The sequence below is a fragment of the Erpetoichthys calabaricus genome, chromosome 4, assembly GCF_900747795.2.
Source record: "Erpetoichthys calabaricus chromosome 4, fErpCal1.3, whole genome shotgun sequence".
NCBI lineage: Eukaryota > Metazoa > Chordata > Cladistia > Polypteriformes > Polypteridae > Erpetoichthys > Erpetoichthys calabaricus.
Window position 1 is genome coordinate 156,545,176 of NC_041397.2, and position 19,293 is coordinate 156,564,468.

At 41.8% G+C, this 19,293-nt stretch overlaps 1 protein-coding gene across 1 annotated transcript in view; it reads right to left on the minus strand.

Moving 5' to 3' along the window:
- Nucleotides 1-19,293, minus strand: part of synj1 (synaptojanin 1) — a 540,854-nt gene that overhangs the window by 83,458 nt on the left and 438,103 nt on the right. Inside the window, 1 exon segment of the mRNA XM_051926623.1 lies at nt 1,250-1,412. Within this exon segment, the coding sequence (XP_051782583.1) occupies nt 1,250-1,412 (163 nt within the window).

Genomic DNA, 19,293 nt, shown 5'->3' on the forward strand with positions numbered 1-19,293 from the left:
GCTCATCTGTCTCGCTTAAAACTGTCCAAAATGTTTCCAGGGCAAGATCCAACCTGAGAACGCTGCAACCAAGCTCCTGCCTCACTGGGTCACATGTTCCGGGCCTGCACAAAACTAACATCATTTTGGACCAAAATTTTTAAGTGCATTTCAGACAGCCTTGGTATCACAATTCCTCCTAACCCATTAACAGCTGTGTTCGGTGTTCTTCCAGATGAACTTGAAGTGGAGAAGGACAAGCAAACGGTGATTGCATTCACTACACGTTTGGCACGCAGACTTATTCTGTTAAATTGGAAGAATCCTAACTCTTCTCTTATAAGTCAGTGGGAAACCGATGTTTTATATTATTTGAAATTGGAAAAAATCAAATTCTCAGTCAGAGGATCTGTACAAAATTTTTTCAAAACCTGGCAGGATCTAATCAATATTATTTTAGAATAAGAAAAATAACTATTACCGCATTTAATTCCCTTCTACATTTCTTATTTACCTATATATTTATTTCTCCCTTTCTTTTGTTTATTGTTGCCTTATTAAAAAGCCCTAAGCAATTCTCCTTTGGCTAAACTCTCCTTCTCAGGGGTGGGGTTTGATTTGTCTTCAATTTTGTTTGGTTATAAATTGATCTATTTGTATGGAATGATTACAATAAAAATTAATAAATAAAATAAAAAAAAAAACAAAAAAACATCACTTACTGATAACTAACAATCACTAACTTGAATCGACAACAATTGTTCTGGTATGATGCAGAGTAATGATTTAACAAACGCTAATACAGTGAAGCCAAAAGGACACAGTAGATAATTACTACAATATTTTGCATTTACATTTATTTATTCAGAAAATTTTTTTTTTCCACAAGGTGAAAATCCTCCAGTTAAACCTGTTCCAAGTCTCAAATGCTACAACTCTGCCTTTAACCAGACACAATAATTTCAATGAACAAAATAAAATATACATACAATATTTAAATTAGAGAACAAACTGGTCCTCTGGTGACTGAATTATAGTTTACCTTTGTTATCACTCTCAGATGATTCAAAAAGATGTTTTTACATTGAAGTATTCTATATTTTGAAAGTGTGTTTGTGGTCCCTTTGTAAATGATATATACAGTAAATTATTTAAAATGTTTAATAATTACCTATTAGGTGTCCTATTCAAATAAAGTTTTTATTTTTACAATACTTTACAATATAAGTAAAACTAGTGTAAATTTTCTCTCAAACAAATAAATACATACCTTCCATATCATAATCTGCAGTAATCTCTGCATCTTCTCCCAAAAGAGTAGAACTGCCAGAGGTGGGCATGCAAGCAGAGAAGTCCTCTGCATTGATTTCCTCTTCAATACAGTCTGCCCAGTCTGGGCCTTTTAGAGAAACTGTCAGTACTCTTCCTAACGCCTGACAAAAAGGAGAATAATACATTAGGTGTCACAATAAACATTTCTTATTAAAATCAACAGGAAGTTGTTTAGAGATACAAAAGAGGTTCTATAATTTGTAAGCATCATTCAATTTAAATGTTGCTGTCAATGAGTTAAAAACCCAAGCTCAAATGTCAATCGACAGAGAGTTGATATATCTTCTTGGATAGTGCAGAGGTAAGAACATCTGTCTCATAATCAAAAGGTTGCAGATTCGAGTCCATATGTTCCTCGTTTGTAGTGAGCTGCTATTATTATTTCTACAATATAATAAGAAGATACATTTGATTTGAGACTGTAACACCCGGTGGAAATTTTGGCTACTTGTAGTTAGCGCTTTTTTTTTTTAATTCTGTCAGTGGCTGTTCACTTGCCTCTCTCTCTCCGAGTTGATGGCGGTTATCTCCATTCTTTTCACAAGAGCAGTGATGATCATAGTTGGCGCTGTGGTTGATCCCTGCTCAGAACTATTTGTTGTAAAGAAGAAGCCTGTCTGCATTTTCAATACCATGTACCATAACGTGGAGTACAGGCAAGATCGAAAAAAAAATATATTCAAATGACAACTCATTTTCAAATGGCATAGCGTTTTTAAATAGTGATGTTTTCACATACAGTATTAATGTGTGTGCATGTGCAATAATATATTATTAATGTATTCAGATAGAAAAAAAAATAAAAGTATTGAAAAAAGTAGCGAAATAGCGACAAATGTGTTATATTGAAACTGGTACAAGTTTCAAATGGCAAATACTTACATAGTGTATGTGGAATACAAGGTGGAACACTAGCAATATTTGACTCCTGTGTTTAGACTACTCATTTCATTTTAAAGGTTGTTAGAATCCATTTTTTTAACTTGTGTTTCGTTAATTATTACTTAAGTCCAACCATCAACAGAAGACTATATTTTACTTCAGCTCTTAATAGGCGCTGTTTGATGCTATGAAATGCAGCCCATTTTGCAGCAGTTGTTGGAGACAAATCTGGGAATATATGGATTTGGCTGTTTTCAAATACGATATCCTCCTTCCGTCTAAACTGGAATATGAAGTTCTCTTTATCTTGCAGGTTATCAAATCTAACCATTAATCTTCTAGGTTTAAAAGAATTTGATCAGTGCAGGCAATAAGCTTTTAAGATCTCTATGTTGGTTTTAAGGTCCTCTCCCAGTATTTTAGAAATGAGTTGAAGAAGAGAAAACATTATTAACTGTAATGATTGTAAGTATTTAACTCAAGGACTGTATTTCGTATTAATCATGCTGCAGAGAGTTATATGATTTTTACTTCTATATGAATTTGTTCTTCATTTAGGTAGAAAAAGAATTAAGCTTGTGCACAGTTTAAGGGACTAATTTGCATTCTTTTATGAGAAAATGCTGACCTCTTTATACTAACAGAACACCCTGTGATATTACAAATCAATGTGATAGTTTCTGAATTTTTGCTTAAAACCATAAGAAACATGTCCCTTATGGATTAATAAATAAGGATTTCTTAATCTAACCAAACAAAATCTAATGAAGATATTAAAACTATAAGAATGTAATTTCTTTATAACTAATTTACTATAAGAAACTGCTTTAAACTGGTCTTATGTGTGTGTGCTGATAAGGGCATATTTCTTAGGAACGTGAACGCCCTAATAGCTCTTTATTTGGATAAGACATTCTGTGCACTTATGCATGTAATAATCAGGATGTAACCGTAATTTACAGCAATTTATGTATGACCTTAAAATGAACTGTCATGTGTTTTTCTCTTTGGATAATGAATAAGCTAGATAAAAAAAAGAAAAGAATTTTTCTTTCAGGAGGCTGTCTGATCTGACCAGCAGTGGCACTGAGCTGGGGGTCTGCAGTCTCTTTAAACTCACCAAGAATAAAGAAATTGCTTTTATTTTAAATTGGTATTTTGTCTCCCATCATTTTTCGACTTCAGTGTACACAGTTTTTTTGTGCCGAAACCCAGGATCAGAGACGGCCAAGCGACTCCTTGAGCGGGATCGTCCAGAGGACCAGTAAAAGGACCGACCGGGGAAAACAAAAGAAACCAGGCAGTGAGTGGACCGGAATGTATAGATAAGCTCTTGGAAATAAAACAGTGTAAAGATTATGAATGTTAAGGACGTGAGTTAGTATACTCCCTAGGAAACGACGAAGAAGTCTCTTAGAGGCTTAAAAGTAAAATAAAGGAAGGGAGTAGGATGAATAGATACATAACTGAACATTTCGTGATCAGGAAAAAGCACTGCAGCGGGAGGGCGAGGCTCTTTTATATCCTGAACTCAACGGGTCACTCAGGGAGTGAAGCGACAAATGAGGGGCTGGTTTAGCAAAAAGAGTGTGGAAAACTCACTGGCCATGAGGAAATTGAATATTAAAGCTGACTGAAACCGTAAAACTTGGTTATTCTGCTTTGCAAAGCATGAATCCACGTACTCATCTGTGACTGAATAAAGATTAATTGATTGAACTATTCCGGTCTTCCTTGGATGTTACTTCCACAGTTTATTTGGCACCCAAACAGTTCCCCTCCTGTCGGAGAACCCAAGTGTAGGTGTGTATTGCAGACAGGAATAAGATCGGTGACCGGTGATCACAACTGCTTTACCGTCCGGGAGAGGTACTAGGGACATAACGATAATAGCGCTTCTTGGAATGAGACGGAGTCCTAAGTAGACTCATAATTAGAAGAGAGAGGTGGAAGTTTAGTAAGAAGGTAAAGTACCTCCCGGTCGGGATTCGCTAAAGAAAGAAATTGAAAAAAACAGGGTGTGAATAGGAAGCCTCTGTTTGGAGGATTGTTTTCAGAAAACGTACCAAGGAAAAAACAAATAAAAAATAAAGCGGCTCTCTAAGACGCTACATAGAACAGAAAACAGGGTTAGATTTAAAAAAGAATGTAAACAGTGGAATAAACAGAGCAGGGGCAGGTGGCCAGTAGAAGGCTCTGGTGATATGAGTGAAATACATGAAGTTAGGAAGATTGTATATAGAAATGCACAACGGTGCTGTAGTCAAGAAAATGGAAATATTTGGAAGTTGGGAATTGATAATTAAAGACAGAGCCGATGTAGAAGTGCAATGAGGGACTGCAAAGCCAAATGAAACTTATAGCAGAAAAAGAAAAGTTGTTCTTGATAATGCAAGAACCATCCCAAAAGTCCGGACAAAGGAAGGAAGAATAAGTAAATAAAAAGAAGAAGAACAGATTATACCTTGATTTAGCGTCAGCATGTGTTTAAACTCCCTTTGAGGACAACAGTCCATCACCACCCTTGGGGCAGCTGGAGGAATTAATGAGGGAGGAAGAAGATGGTTCCGATGATTTCTAAAATGAACAGTTTCAGACAGAGAGAGATGACGAAGAGGGAGAGGGTAGAGATCACCACCGACCTCAGTTACGATCGGTGCAAGCAAGCACTGCGGCACAAAGACACAGCTCAGGGGAAAGGGATGCCTCATAAGCCCCGATTCTGACCCCTCAGGGTCAAAAAACATGAATATGAAAGGATGGAATTTTAAGCACCATTAATACAAGTGCCCATTCCGCAGTATAATGTACAACAGTCTGACTCAGATTAAAACCGTCCCAACTTCATGGTGCAAAGATACTGGGACCTGCACGAATTAAAAGAGGTGGTGCAGGAATTGCTGAACCAGTTCATGACGGTGGAGAAACAGTTAGATGACATGAATAAGCCAAATGCTGCAGAATGGATTCAGGTCCTTAGAAGGAAAGCTAATTCCAAGCTGAAATGATGTGAGAGGGCAATGGAATGAGAGTCTGGGACAACAGGGGGTTGATAGTGGCCAGTTTAGTGTTCAGTGGACAGTTACAAGCACAAATAAATGCAAAATATATCAGCTCTCTAATGCCCAGTGAACTTGTTTGGACAAGACTTGATGGCCCACCTGTGCCTTTGCATCTCAGTTACGAAAAAGGGAGTGAAGGTCACATCAGAACAACACACTGGCCTTGCACTGACCACCACCATTACATGCTCTTATGCTGCCTTGATTGTTCATGTTTTTCTCAAAACAGCAAAAATCTCTGCTGTCCTGGGTTCCTCTCGGATTACAGTATTTAAAATCTTTTTACTGTATTGCATGATTTTTTGGACTGTATTATGGTGAAGCCTGGCTCTCGGACTTTTTAGCTGCTGCTGTCAGAAAAAGAGACTATTTGCATAAGAACTGTTATATCCCAGCAGAGTTGGCTGCAGCAGTATCTCTCTTGTCACAACAACTGCTTTTCTTCTGGAGTGGTTCTATCCCATATATCCCCATTGCTAAATCCGCTCACTTTCAGTGGCATAATGTGAGACAATGGGTATTAGCATGTCAGGAAGGGGAGGATTGGGAGTATGTGGGACCTAATATTTGGTCCACCCCAGATGGATCTGTTAAGAAAATTGCAATAGGACGAGTTGTACCTGTAACCTGATCGCTCTGTCATTTACCTTCCACTTCTCCACCGACACCCATGCTGTTTACCCTTCAAATCTTTTAGTTAGATTCACTCCACTCATCTTTCTGGGTACAAGAGAAATAACATTTTGTCTGAATATCTCATGTTGAACCCTTGGTCATTTTCCCAAAGTCATCCTTCTGTTTACCTCGTGCACAATATCTTTTTTCGTTTGAGGCTGAGGCCGGTATTACCATTGTTCATGCTTAGTTAAGCGGGGTGCTATTATTCCGATCCAATACTCTATTCTTCCAGTTAGAAAAGCAGATGACTCATGACGGTTCGTTCAGGACCTCCGCGGAGTAAATGCTGCTATACACCCCAGGACTCCTATAGTCCCGAATCCTTCCACTATTTTCTCTACAGTCCCGTCCACTGCTACGTGGTTTTCTGTTACTGATCTCGCGAATGCTTTCTTTTCAATTCCTATTCACCCTGACTCCCAGTTCTGGTTCGCATTCACTTTTAAAGGGAAGCGTTGGACCTGAACTGTGATGCCGCAGGGATATACAGAGGCTCTGTGTGCGTGCGTATGTGTGTGTGTGTGTGTGTGTGTGCGTGTCTGTGTCCGTGTGTTTATGGACAAGAATTAGAATAGATAAAAAAATTAAAGGTTATTCATCAAAGTGGGGTGGTGTCCTGGTGTAATATGTAGCTGAGTTGCTTTTATGCTCTGAGGCTCTGGAATAATGCGAAGAAGACACAAAGGTTTTGTTGGTCTTCCTAGCGGCAATCGGGCACAAAGTGTTCTGGAAAAAGTTGCAACTGGTTGAAAGAAAAATGAAATATCTGAGTCACGATTTGACTTCAGGGGAATGTGCATGGTCTACAAGGCGGCAAGTTATGTCCGTTCTTGGAATGTTAGGATATTGCCGGCAATGGGTTAAAAAAGAATTTTTTTTTTTGCTGAAAAAGCACAGCCACTCCAAGATTTAGCGACTGATAAAATTTCATGGACAGAGCAGGCTGAGAAGGCTTTAACTGATATGAAATAAATCTTGATGTCTGCGCCTGCGTTAAGACTTCTGGACTAGTCTCGTCGTTTCACTCTGTTCGTGGACGAGAAAGGGGGGTGTATGACTGCAGTATTAACTCAACAACAAGGAGATAGACAAGGACCGGTTGCATACTATTCTAAAAAAAAAAAAAAAAATAAAATAAAAAAAAAAACTTGATCCAGTGGCCGCTACAATCTCGGCCTGTTTGAAAGCAGCTGCTGCAATGACAGAGGCCATATTAACATGCGCAGATGTTGTTCTCATGAGTCTATTAACTGTTAAGGTATCACATGCTGTACATTCCATCTTAGTACAGACAAGAACATCTCACAGGTGCGCTTGTGGTAGTGAAGTAGCAAGCTCACAAGGGGAAGATGAATCCAGTGAGTGAGGAAAATGCGCAAGCAGACATGTGGGCAAAGAATGCCGCCCGGGATCCTACTTCACCATTAACCTCTTTATTTCTATAACAGAAGGAGGAACAAGAGTCACCCGAGGATGCATTTTATCTCTACAAACTGTAGCAACAGAAAAGGAGATAAAGACGTGGCAGAAAGAGGGATCCATTAACTACACATGCTTTTTTTCCAAAAGCTTTCTTTCTAGGTATTGCATAGGCTGCGCATGGTCTGGCCTACCCTTCCAGAAGACGCAATGATGGCACAGGTGCAACAATCCTACTACGCCAAAGATTTAATGTAGAAAAAGGCTTGCAGGTAAGTCCGGCTGTAACACCAAATGCCGGAGGGCCCTTTGAACATCTGCAGATAGATTTTTTTAAGTAACCGCGTCTCATGGGTATAAATATTACTTAGTAATCATCTACGTTTTCTCACGCTGGGTGGAAGCTTTCCCATGCTGGCACGCAGATTGCAAGTCAGTGGCCAAAGCGCTAGTTAAAAAAAAAAAATAATAATCCCACATTTGGGGATTTGCCTCAGAAATTGCAAGTAAATATTCTTTTACAAGAACTGACTCAGTGGCTGTAGATTGATGTCTGCCACTATGGCAAGTACCATCCACAGAGTGGTGGGATGGTGGAGTATATATATTCCACCTTAAAAATTTAAATTGGCAAACATCTTTGAACAAATAGGCATATCTTGACCTGATACATTGCCTTTGGCTCTGGCTGGTCTGCGGAGAAGGACTCATCCCCAAATAAGACTCTCACAATTGGAGATTCTTACTGGCCGTCCCAGGCTAATATGCTTTCCACTATGTAAAATTACTCTACCCCTGGTCAACAATGATCTTGCATCTTTTCTTTCAGGTCTGTGTAGTGCCTTACAGATAGTGTGTATGAAAAAGTGAGGGAAACATGGTGAACTACCTCATTACCTGAAACGTAAATTTCTATACCAATTGGGACTTGGGCTCTCATTAGAGACACACAGTGAAAACACTGGCACCAGCCCAGGTGAAGAGGACTATTCCAGGTGACTTATGAGTCCCCTGACGATGAAAGTGCCTCACGCTGTTCACTCCGTCTTAGTCCAGGCAGAAACCTCACATCTCACCACTGTAAGGGGAATACACTATTAAAATGTACTCTGTACCCTGTCAAATGTCATTATTAAAGATGCTCAACTTTGAATCCGGCTACCCTACTCCCCACTGAGGGAGAGGGAGAACCACACGACTGCCATGATGAGATAACAAAGATCCTGAAACCCAGGCCGGACCTCTAGGAAACTCCACTAGAAACAGGAGAAGTATTTTATGTGGACGGCTGTTCCTTGTGATTGGACGACGGAACACTCTCCACCAGTTATGCAGTGGTCAAAGGAGACCACTTACTTGAAGCAAATCGAATCTCTTCTAGTTTAAGTGCACAAGCAGTTGAGCTAATAGCTCTCACCCGAGCTTGCCAGTTGTCTGAAAGGAAGGTCATAACCATTTACACAGATTCTAGATATGCCTTTGGAGTCTGCCATGATCATGGGACATTATGGAAATTAAGAGGAGTCAAAACCAGTACTGGAAAGCCCATACAACATCAGAAATTAGTGGAATCCCTTCTCGAAGCTATAACAAAACCATCAAAACTGGCAATAGTTAAATGCCAAGCCCATAGTGGGAAACAAGACCCAGTCAGCCAAGGAAATGAACTGGCTGATCACTTTGCTAAACAGGCTGCCTATAATAACACACCAGTCTCTTTACTCCAACAGAGGGATGACAAAGACCCTGATAATCAAATTATTTCTTTACAGAGTGCTGCCTCTGACTGAGAAAGGATATAAAGTGGTCCCGAGAAGGATCCCTCTTTGATGGGGTCTGGACCCATAAGCAAACTAACAAACCTTTCCTCCCAAAGGTTTCTTTTCCAGGAATGGCAAAAATCGCACATGGCCTGGATCACGCAGGAAAAGACGCTATGACTCAGAATGTCGAGAGACATTAGGAAACCACAGGGCTCTCTGCATAGGGCACACTGTTGGCAGAATTGTTCAGCCTATGTCAAAGGTACAATATAGGCAAAGGAACTCAGGTAAGTCCCGCCGTTACCCTGAAACCAGTGGGTCCATTTGAGCATCTTCAAATGGACTTAATTGAACTAATGCCGTCCAAAGGATATCGATACTGCCTTGTGATTGTCGATGTGTTCTCCCGGTGGGTTGAGGTTTTTTCTTTATGCATGCCAATGCAAAGGCAGTGGCTAAAGCTTTAATAAAAGAAATTATTCCAAGATGGGGAATACCACAGAAACTGCAGACCGATAATGGTACCCACTTTGTGAATTCTGTAATAAATGAGCTGACTACTTGGCTCCAGATAAATGTACATCATTACTGCAGATACCATCCCCAAAGTGGAGGTATTGTAGAAAGGTGCAGTGGCACCCTAAAATCAAAATTACCAAAAATCTGTGAGCGGACAAACTTAACTTGGCCAGATGCTCTATTCCTGGCCTTGATGGGGTTGAGAGGAAGGACACATCGGCAGTTGGGACTGTCGCCATTTGAAATTTTAACCGGACTCCCCATGCCCATTGGCATGGTTATTGGAAATGTCACTCTGCATACTGTGGACAATGATCTTCTCTCCAGTCTTACAGTCTAACATCCGGCGCCGCCGAGAGTGGCAGCCTTTTCAGCAGCTCCGTGTATGACTATATGTGTATGTGTATTTTTCTACTTTTATTTTTCTATTTTTATTTATTGATCACTCCTACCACTTTATTTTATGCGGATTTGTTCCCTGGACACACTTACTTTTACAACGTGGGCATGGATTTTTACACGCCGAGACTCCCCTATTCAAGTACTCAACTTCGAGCGCTGAGAACAAATGCCAGTGCCGGTGTGGTTCCCTATTTACCTGATGAGGTAAGAAGGCGGTATCGTGGCAGCAGAGCCGGCACTAAGCTAAAAATGAAGCAGCTTGCGAGAAAGTGGCGTTTTAAGCCTTCGGTGCCTTCTGTTATTCTGGGGAATGTGAACTCAATCTCAAATAAAATCGACGAACTGGCTGCGCTGGTGAAAAATGTCAGAACCTACAGAGAATGCAGTTTGTTGTGTTTCTGCGAAACGTGGCTAACTAACACCATCCCTGATGCTAATGTGGAGCTACCCGGGTTTAGCACAGTTAGAGCGGACAGAGACGCAAGTACCTGTGGGAAGCACAAAGGAGGAGGACTCGCTCTCTATGTTAATACATGGTGGTGTAACTCTGGACATGTTAAAGTCAAAATCTCCACTTGCTGCAGGGACATCGAACTGTTGGCCGTAAGTCTGTGTCCCTATTACTTGCCCAGAGAGTTTGGACACGTCATTGTTGCCATCGTGTATATTCCTCCTCGGGCGGACGTGGAGATAGCGAGTGACATCATCCATTCTGCTGTTGCTAAGTTACAAACGCAGCACCCAGAGGCACTTGTGCTAATCGCTGGAGACTTCAACCATGTGACGCTGGACAAAACATTACCTGCATTCTCCCAGTATGTGGACTGCAACACCCGGGGAAATAAGACTATTGATTTACTGTATGCAAACGTTAAAGACGCATACAGCGCCACCCCGCTGCCTGCGCTTGGGAAAGGAGATCATAACCTGGTTCTGCTTCAGCCTCACTACAAACCAAAAGTGAGAGTCCTACCTGTAACCACACGATCATTCAGGAAGTGGACCCCGGAAGCTGAGAATGCTCTGAGACAATGTTTTGGAACTACAGACTGGGATATCCTGCAGGGATCACATAGTGAGAACATTGAGGAGGTTGTTGACTGCACTACTGACTACATCAACTTCTGTATGGACACTGTAGTTCCAGTAAGAACTGTACGCTGCTATGCTAACAACAAGCCATGGATTACAAGTGACATCAAGGGCCTTTTGAACCAGAAAAAAAAGGGCTTTTAAAGACGGTGATCAGCATGAGCTAAAGCGCGTGCAGAAGGAACACCAAGTCCAGCTCAGGGTGGCGAAGGAGCAGTACAGCAGAAAGCTGGAGCAGAAGTTGCAGAACAACAGCATGAAGGAAGTGTGGGATGGGATGAAGATCATCACTGGCTGCAGCTCGAAGCGGGGTACCACCATCGAGAGAGACGTGAAGAGAGCAAACCAAATGACCATCTTCTTTAACAGGTTTGACCACCCTAACCCACTCTCACCTCGGAGTACTGTACTCTCTACACATCCTTCTGCTGATACCAACATAGGAGAGACATCCCCACCCACAATTACAGCAGCGCAAGTGAGCAGAGAGCTGAGGAAACTTCGTGCCAGCAAAGCAGCGGGTCCAGATGGAGTATCGCCACGACTGCTGAAGGTCTGTGCATCAGAGCTGGGGGGTCCTCTACAGCGCATCTTCAACCTGAGCCTGGAAAAGGGGAAAGTCCCGAGGCTTTGGAAAACATCTTGCATCACCCCAGTCCCAAAGGTATCACGTCCTGGTGAGCTGAATGACTTCCGGCCTGTCGCTCTAACATCACATGTGATGAAGACCATGGAGCAGCTGCTGCTTCACCACCTGAGGCCACAGGTCCAACACGCCCTCGACCCTCTGCAGTTCGCATACCAGGAGAAGGTGGGAGCGGAAGATGCCATCATCTATACGCTACATTGATCCCTCTCCCACTTGGACAGAGGCAGTGGCGCTGTAAGAATTATGTTTCTAGACTTCTCTAGCGCCTTCAACACCATCCAACCTCTGCTCCTTAGGGACAAGCTGATAGAGATGGGAGTAGATTCATACCTGGTGGCATGGATCGTGGACTATCTTACAAACAGACCTCAGTATGTGCGTCTCGGGAATTGCAGATCTGACATTGTGGTCAGCAACACAGGAGCGCCGCAGGGGACTGTACTTTCTCCGGTCCTGTTCAGCCTATATACATCGGACTTCCAATATAACTCGGAGTCCTGCCACGTGCAAAAGTTTGCTGATGACACTGCTATCGTGGGCTGCATCAGGAGTGGGCAGGAGGAGGAGTATAGAAACCTCATCAAGGACTTTGTTAAATGGTGCGACTTAAACCACCTACAACTGAACACCAGCAAAACCAAGGAACTGGTGGTGGATTTTAGGAGACCCAGGCCCCTCCTGGACCCCATGATCATCAGAGGTGACTGTGTGCAGAGGGTGCAGACCTATAAATACCTGGGAGTTCAGCTGGACGATAAATTGGACTGGACTGCCAATACTGATTCTCTGTGCAAGAAAGGACAGAGCCACCTGTACTTCCTTAGAAGACTGGCATCCTTCAACATCTGCAGTAAGATGCTGCAGATGTTCTATCAGATGGTTGTGGCGAGTGCCCTCTTCTACGCAGTGATGTGCTGGGGAGGCAGCATTAAGAAGAAGGATGCCTCACGCCTGGACAAACTGGTGAGGAAGGCAGGCTCTATTGTTGGCACAGAGCTGGACGGTTTGACATCCGTAGCAGAGCAACGGGCACTCAGCAGGCTCCTATCAATTATGGAGAATCCACTACATCCATTAAACAGTGTCATCTCCAGACAGAGGAGCAGTTTCAGCGACAGACTGCTGTCACTGTCCTGCTCCACTGACAGACTGAGAAGATCATTCCTCCCCCAAACTATGCGACTCTTCAATTCCACCAGAGGGGGTAAACGTTGAACATTATTCAAGTTATTGTCTGTTTTTTACCTGCATTTTTTATTACTCTTTAATTTAATATTTTTTGCTGCTGGAGTATGTGAATTTCCCCTTGGGATTAATAAAGTATCTATCTATCTATCTATCTATCTATCTATCTATCTACAGATCTCCAGCCACCTGAAGGAAGTCCATGAATGGGTTAACCAGGCTTGGCGGACCGGTCCCCCACCGACGGAGTTCCAGATCTCCCTTGGAACCTGGATACTGGTCAGAGACATCCAAAGGAAACACTGGCATCAACCTCGCTGGAGGGGACCATTCCAGGTGCTGTTATCTGCACCCCACACGTGAAGGTTGAAGGACTCTTTTCTTGAATGCACGTCTCTCACTGTAAAAAGTGGACTGAATTATTAAGCTGTTGCTATTTTTTGGACTTTCTGTGTTGGGACTCTGTCAAGGGATTATTCCCTTTTTCAGAGGATAATCTGCAATATAAGTGGTTGAAGGTTACTATTACATGATTAAGAACAGATTCTTGTTATGCATGTGCCACTGCTAAACCCTATTTCCTAGTTGTATCCCTTCCCAATAATCTTTTTTTTTTTTAATTGTGATATTTTTTAAGGATGCACATTACTTTCCTGGTTGCCCTTTCAAGTGCATCTTAATGTCAGGAAGTACACGCTAGAAATGCTCCTAACTGAAAAGTGAGGATTGTGTGTGTTGTGTTCAGCAATAGTTGCTGTACCTTTATTCCCAACAACACTGTCCCAGTACACACCTTTTCTTTCATCCCCAGACCCCATTCCCGAACTCTTTCCCAACTATGCTGATGCAGAAGTCTGATTATTTAATGTGCACATTTTATGTGCAAAGGGGGGAAACTGAGGAAGAAAAAACATTATTAACTGTAATGATAAGTATTTAACTCAAGGACTGTATTTTGTATTAATCATGCTGCAGAGAGTTATATGAGTTTTACTTCTATATGAATTTGTTCTTCATTTAGGTAGAAAAAGAATTAAGCTTGTGCACAGTTTAAGGAACTAACTTGCATTCTTTTATGAGAAAATGCTGACCTCTTTATACTAACACCTTGGTGATACAGTGGAACCTCTAGATACGAGTTTAATTCGTTCCAGCACTGAGCTTGTATAGCGAATTTCTCGTATCTAGAACAAACTTCCCCATTGAAAATAATGGAAATCCAGTTAATCCGTTCCGCACCCCAAATATATTAACATAAAAATCAATTTTCCTAACAAATAACACTGATAAATTATATATACTATAGTCTACCTTTAATAAATAACACTGGTAAATAATATAACTGATTATTAAAAGAATCAAAACAGGTGTCTAAAGTGCAGTAGAGCATTCAATAAATCTTTAAATAAATAATCCTTAAAACAGTTGTGAAGTGGAGGTTTAAAATACACAAGAATAACAATCCTTTAACACGAGGTTAAAACGTCAAAAGGATGCAGTCTTTAAAAAACAGATGACAATCCCCGGTGCTTCTTCTCTGTTAGCGTCTCACCTGCGGGCTCTGCAACAGGCGAGACACTCTTAATGCAGCTGACCTTCTCTACACCGTCCTGCTTCAGCTGTTTGGCTCGCCTGTTCAGCTACACGCAAGCCTGCACTCGCTCACTCGCTCTCCCGCACTGCCTGCCTGCCTGCCGCAACCTCCGTTCTCTCTCCTCTCTTTTCTTTTACTTCTTCTCCCCCTTAACCGGCTCGCGCTTCTCTATATATGCGGGGAGGACATGGCAGCTGCAGCCCATCAGCCACAGGAACAATCATGGATGTGGGCAGTTTCCCACCTGTGCACTTAAGTGAGAAACGCAGACACTGCAGATCGCGGCTCGCAAATGCTACCACGCCCCCTCGCTAAGCCGCGAGCTATACCCACAGCCTGGCTCGTGGCTCGTTACGCGAGCCAATGCTCGCATTTAGATCTGAATTTTTCGCTCATACTTTCCTCGTATTTTGAATTTCTCGTATACAGAGGTGATCGTATCTCGAGGTTCCACTGTATTATAAATCAATGTGATAGTTTCTGAATTCTTGCTTAAAACCATAAGAAACATGTCCCTTATGGATTAATAAATAAGGATTTATTAATCTAACCAAACAAAATCTAATGAAGATATTAAAACTATAAGAATGTAATTTCTTTATAACTAATGTACTATAAGAAACTGCTTTAAACTGGTCTCGTGTGTGTGCTGATAAGAGCGTATTTCTTAGGAACGTGAGCGCCCTAATAGCTCTTTATTTGGATAAGAAATTCTATGCACTTGTGCATGTAATAATCAGGATGTAACTATAATTTACAGAAATTTATGTATGACCTTAAAATGAACTGTCATGTGTTTTTCTCTTTGGCTAATGAATAAGCTAGATAAAAAAAAGAAAAGATTTTTTCTTTCAGGATGCTGTCTGATCTGACCAGCAGTGCAACTGAGCTGGGGGTCTGCAGTCTCTTTAAACTCACCAAGAATAAAGAAATTGCTTTTATTTTAAATTGGTGTTTTTGTCTCCCATCGTTTTTCGACTTCAGCGTCCACAGAGTGCTACTACAATTATCACTGGGTTAGAACTTTCTAGTCGTTCAGGTAGTCCATTGATCCAGATGATTTTCCTTCTGTATCTATCTTCAGACAGCACAAGTTTATTTTGAAGGACGCTGCATTCAGATTCAAGGGCAGTTATTCTTTTATTAGCAGACTGTCACTTGTTATACTTCCTCAATACAATTAGTGACCATGTGTTTTACTCTTACATGTGAACTCCAACTACTGTGATTTTATTGTTTATTTTTTTCCCACTATGCTTTCATTAATTTTTGCCGTTTTCAAAATTACTGGTTAAACATATGTACTTCCAGATTCTTCATATCCTAGCTCAGTTTGTCCATTTCACTGTCTATTCTGCTTTGTATATCCAACCCGACTTTGATCATCAGTGACTTCAGCTTGACAGCCTCATCCATCCCATCGTCTGATGGTGTTAATTAACCAAATGGTGTAGAGGCTGTTGAATTACAGGGGGTATTTGTAATGGTTACTTATGCGGTAGATGTCCCTTACCCCTGGTTTGGAAAGTTAGAAAGTGAGTTTTTTTCTGGGGGATTCCTATGGAGCTTGCCTGCATGCAGCATTCTACTTATGCTTCACATCACCAGAAAAGAGCTAAAATAGCAGCCAGCAGAAAGAAGGATAATTAGATTTTTTCCTTGGATTCAACGGGGGATTGAAGCCAAGGTGAAGAGGAACATTCGCCACATAAAATACTTATCAATTTCTATGCTCCAAAATTGTCCCATGCCTGTGAATTCGGAGGAAAATTTAAGCAAGTTGAATATTAATACTTGTTTAAAAATATGTTTACCTGGCTGACCTGTGGAAGATAATAAATAGTGAGCAATTTAATTTCCTAACTTAATGTGGCTTACTTAAGCAGGGAGAAGCAACATTGTTATGATGACCGTCCTTCCCAAGCTGCTTTTCCTATTTCAAAGCATCCCCATATACAATAACAAATCATTTTTTAAGAAATTAGATTCAATCATAACTTCATTCATTTGGAATTCGAAACATCCATGCATCCAAAGGGCAACTCCACAATGACCTAAAGCAGAAGGGTGCACGGTAGTACCCAACTTTCAATTTTATTACTGGGCGGCAAATATACAAGCTACAAAGTCCTGAACCTGGACTGCAACAGAAATAAAAACTTGCAGTACTTTATACAGTATTCCCTGCTCTGTACCCCATTTAATATATACTACTGCCATTACACTAAAAATCCAATTACCCTACATTCTCTCAGAACATGAAACCAATGTAGAAAGCACTTTAAGACAGAAAAGCTTTTACCTGTTGCACCTCTACATAACAACCATCTTTTTCCATGGTTCTCAAACATATACAGTGCATCCGGAAAGTATTCACAGCGCATCACTTTTTCCACATTTTGTTATGTTACAACCTTATTCCAAAATGAATTAAATTTATTTTTTTCCCCTCAGAATTCTACACACAACACCCCATAATGACAATGTGAAAAAAGTTTACTTGAGGTTTTTGCAAATTTATTAAAAATAAAAAAACTGAGAAACCACATGTACGTAAGTATTCACAGCCTTTGCTCAATACTTTGTCGATGCACCTTTGGCAGCAATTACAGCCTCAAGTCTTTTTGAATATGATGCCACAAGCTTGGCACTCCTATCCTTGGCCAGTTTCGCCCATTCCTCTTTGCAGCACCTCTCAAGCTCCATCACATTGGATGGGAAGCGTCGGTGCACAGCCATTTTAAGATCTCTCCAGAGATGTTCAATCGGATTCAAGTCTGGGCTCTGGCTGGGCCACTCAAGGACATTCACAGAGTTGTCCTGAAGCCACTCCTTTGATATCTCAGCTGTGTGCTTAGGGTCTTTGTCCTGCTGAAAGATGAACCGTCGCCCCAGTCGGAGGTCAAGAGCGCTCTGGAGCAGGTTTTCATCCAGGATGTCTCTGTACATTGCTGCAGTCATCTTTCCCTTTATCCTGACTAGTCTCCCAGTTCCTGCCGCTGAAAAACATCCCCACAACATGATACTGCCACCACCACGCTTCACTGTAGGGATGGTATTGGCCTGGTGATGAGCGGTGCCTGGTTTCCTCCAAACGTGACGCCTGGCATTCACACCAAAGAGTTCAATCTTTGTCTCATAAGACCAGAGAATTTCCTTTCTCATGGTCTGAGAGTCCTTCAGGTGCCTTTTGGCAAACTCCAGGCGGGCTGCCATGTGCCTTTTACTAAGGAGTGGCTTCCGTCTGGCCACTCTACCATACAGGCCTGATTGGTGGATTGCTGCAGAGATGGTTGTCCTTCTGGAAGGTTCTCCTCTCTCCACAGAGGACCTCTGGAGCTCTGACAGAGTGACCATCGGGTTCTTGGTCACCTCCCTGACTAAGGCCCTTCTCCCTCGATCACTCAGTTTAGATAGCCGGCCAGCTCTAAGAAGAGTCCTGGTGGTTTCGAACTTCTTACACTTACGGATGATGGAGGCCACTGTGCTCATTGGGACCTTCAAAGCAGCAGAAATTTTTCTGTAACCTTCCCCAGATTTGTGCCTTGAGACAATCCTGTCTCGGAGATCTACAGACAATTCCTTTGACTTCATGCTTGGTTTGTGCTCTGACATGAACTGTCAACTGTGGGACCTTATATAGACAGGTGTGTGCCTTTCCAAATCATGTCCAATCAACTGAATTTACCACAGGTGGACTCCAAGTAAGCTGCAGAAACATCTCAAGGATGATCAGGGGAAACAGGATGCACCTGAGCTCAATTTCGAGCTTCATGGCAAAGGCTGTGAATACTTATGTACATGTGCTTTCTCAATTTTTTTATTTTTAATAAATTTGCAAAAATCTCAAGTAAACTTTTTTTCACATTGTCATTATGGGGTGTTGTGTGTAGAATTCTCATGAAAATGAATTTAATTCATTTTGGAATAAGGCTATAACATAACAAAATGTGGAAAAAGTGATGCGCTGTGAATACTTTCCGGATGCACTGTACGTATACTATTCAATGTCTGGAAAATGATTAGGATGCCCCTATGATGGAAGGGCCGGGGGAGTGGACATATTCACAGCAATACATGCCCTGGAATACGAGAGGGCAACCCCCATGGATTACATCGGGGCCAGAGGTTTGGAGCTTACAATCCTGCTGGGGTCCATGGCCACCGCCAGGGGGCGCTTGGACAGTTCCAGAGCCCTGGACTGCAGCACTTCCGCCACAACTGGAGTTGCTGCCGGAACAGGATCAGAAAGCACCTGGAGCACTTTTGGGTGCACTATAAAAGAAGCTGCCTTACACCGTTTGGGGAGCCAGAGTCGGGAGGTGGAGGACAAAGCTTGCTAGGAGAGGAGGGGAGGTGGCAGAGAAGAGAGAGAGAGAGAAAGACAGAAGAAAAACAGAAGGGACTGAGCAGTGTTGTGCTGGATAATAGTGTACTGTGCTCTGAAGTGGGGAGTGGAAAATAGAGCTGTCCCAGCCACAAATAAACTGTGTGGTGTTTTGCACTTGTATGTCTCTGTGCCTGTCTGTGTCCGGGTTTGAGGAGCTGTACGCCCCTGTGGTTTTCACAACATAGATAATATCTTTGCATCCTATGAACAATTATATTTCAAATACAGTACAACTTCTCATCAACACAATTCCTCCACTACTTTCAAACTAGAAACTTTGCTAAACAGAACCTGCCCAATTTTCCTCATCTTCCACCTTGTTCCGTTCCAGAAGAATTATTGATCAG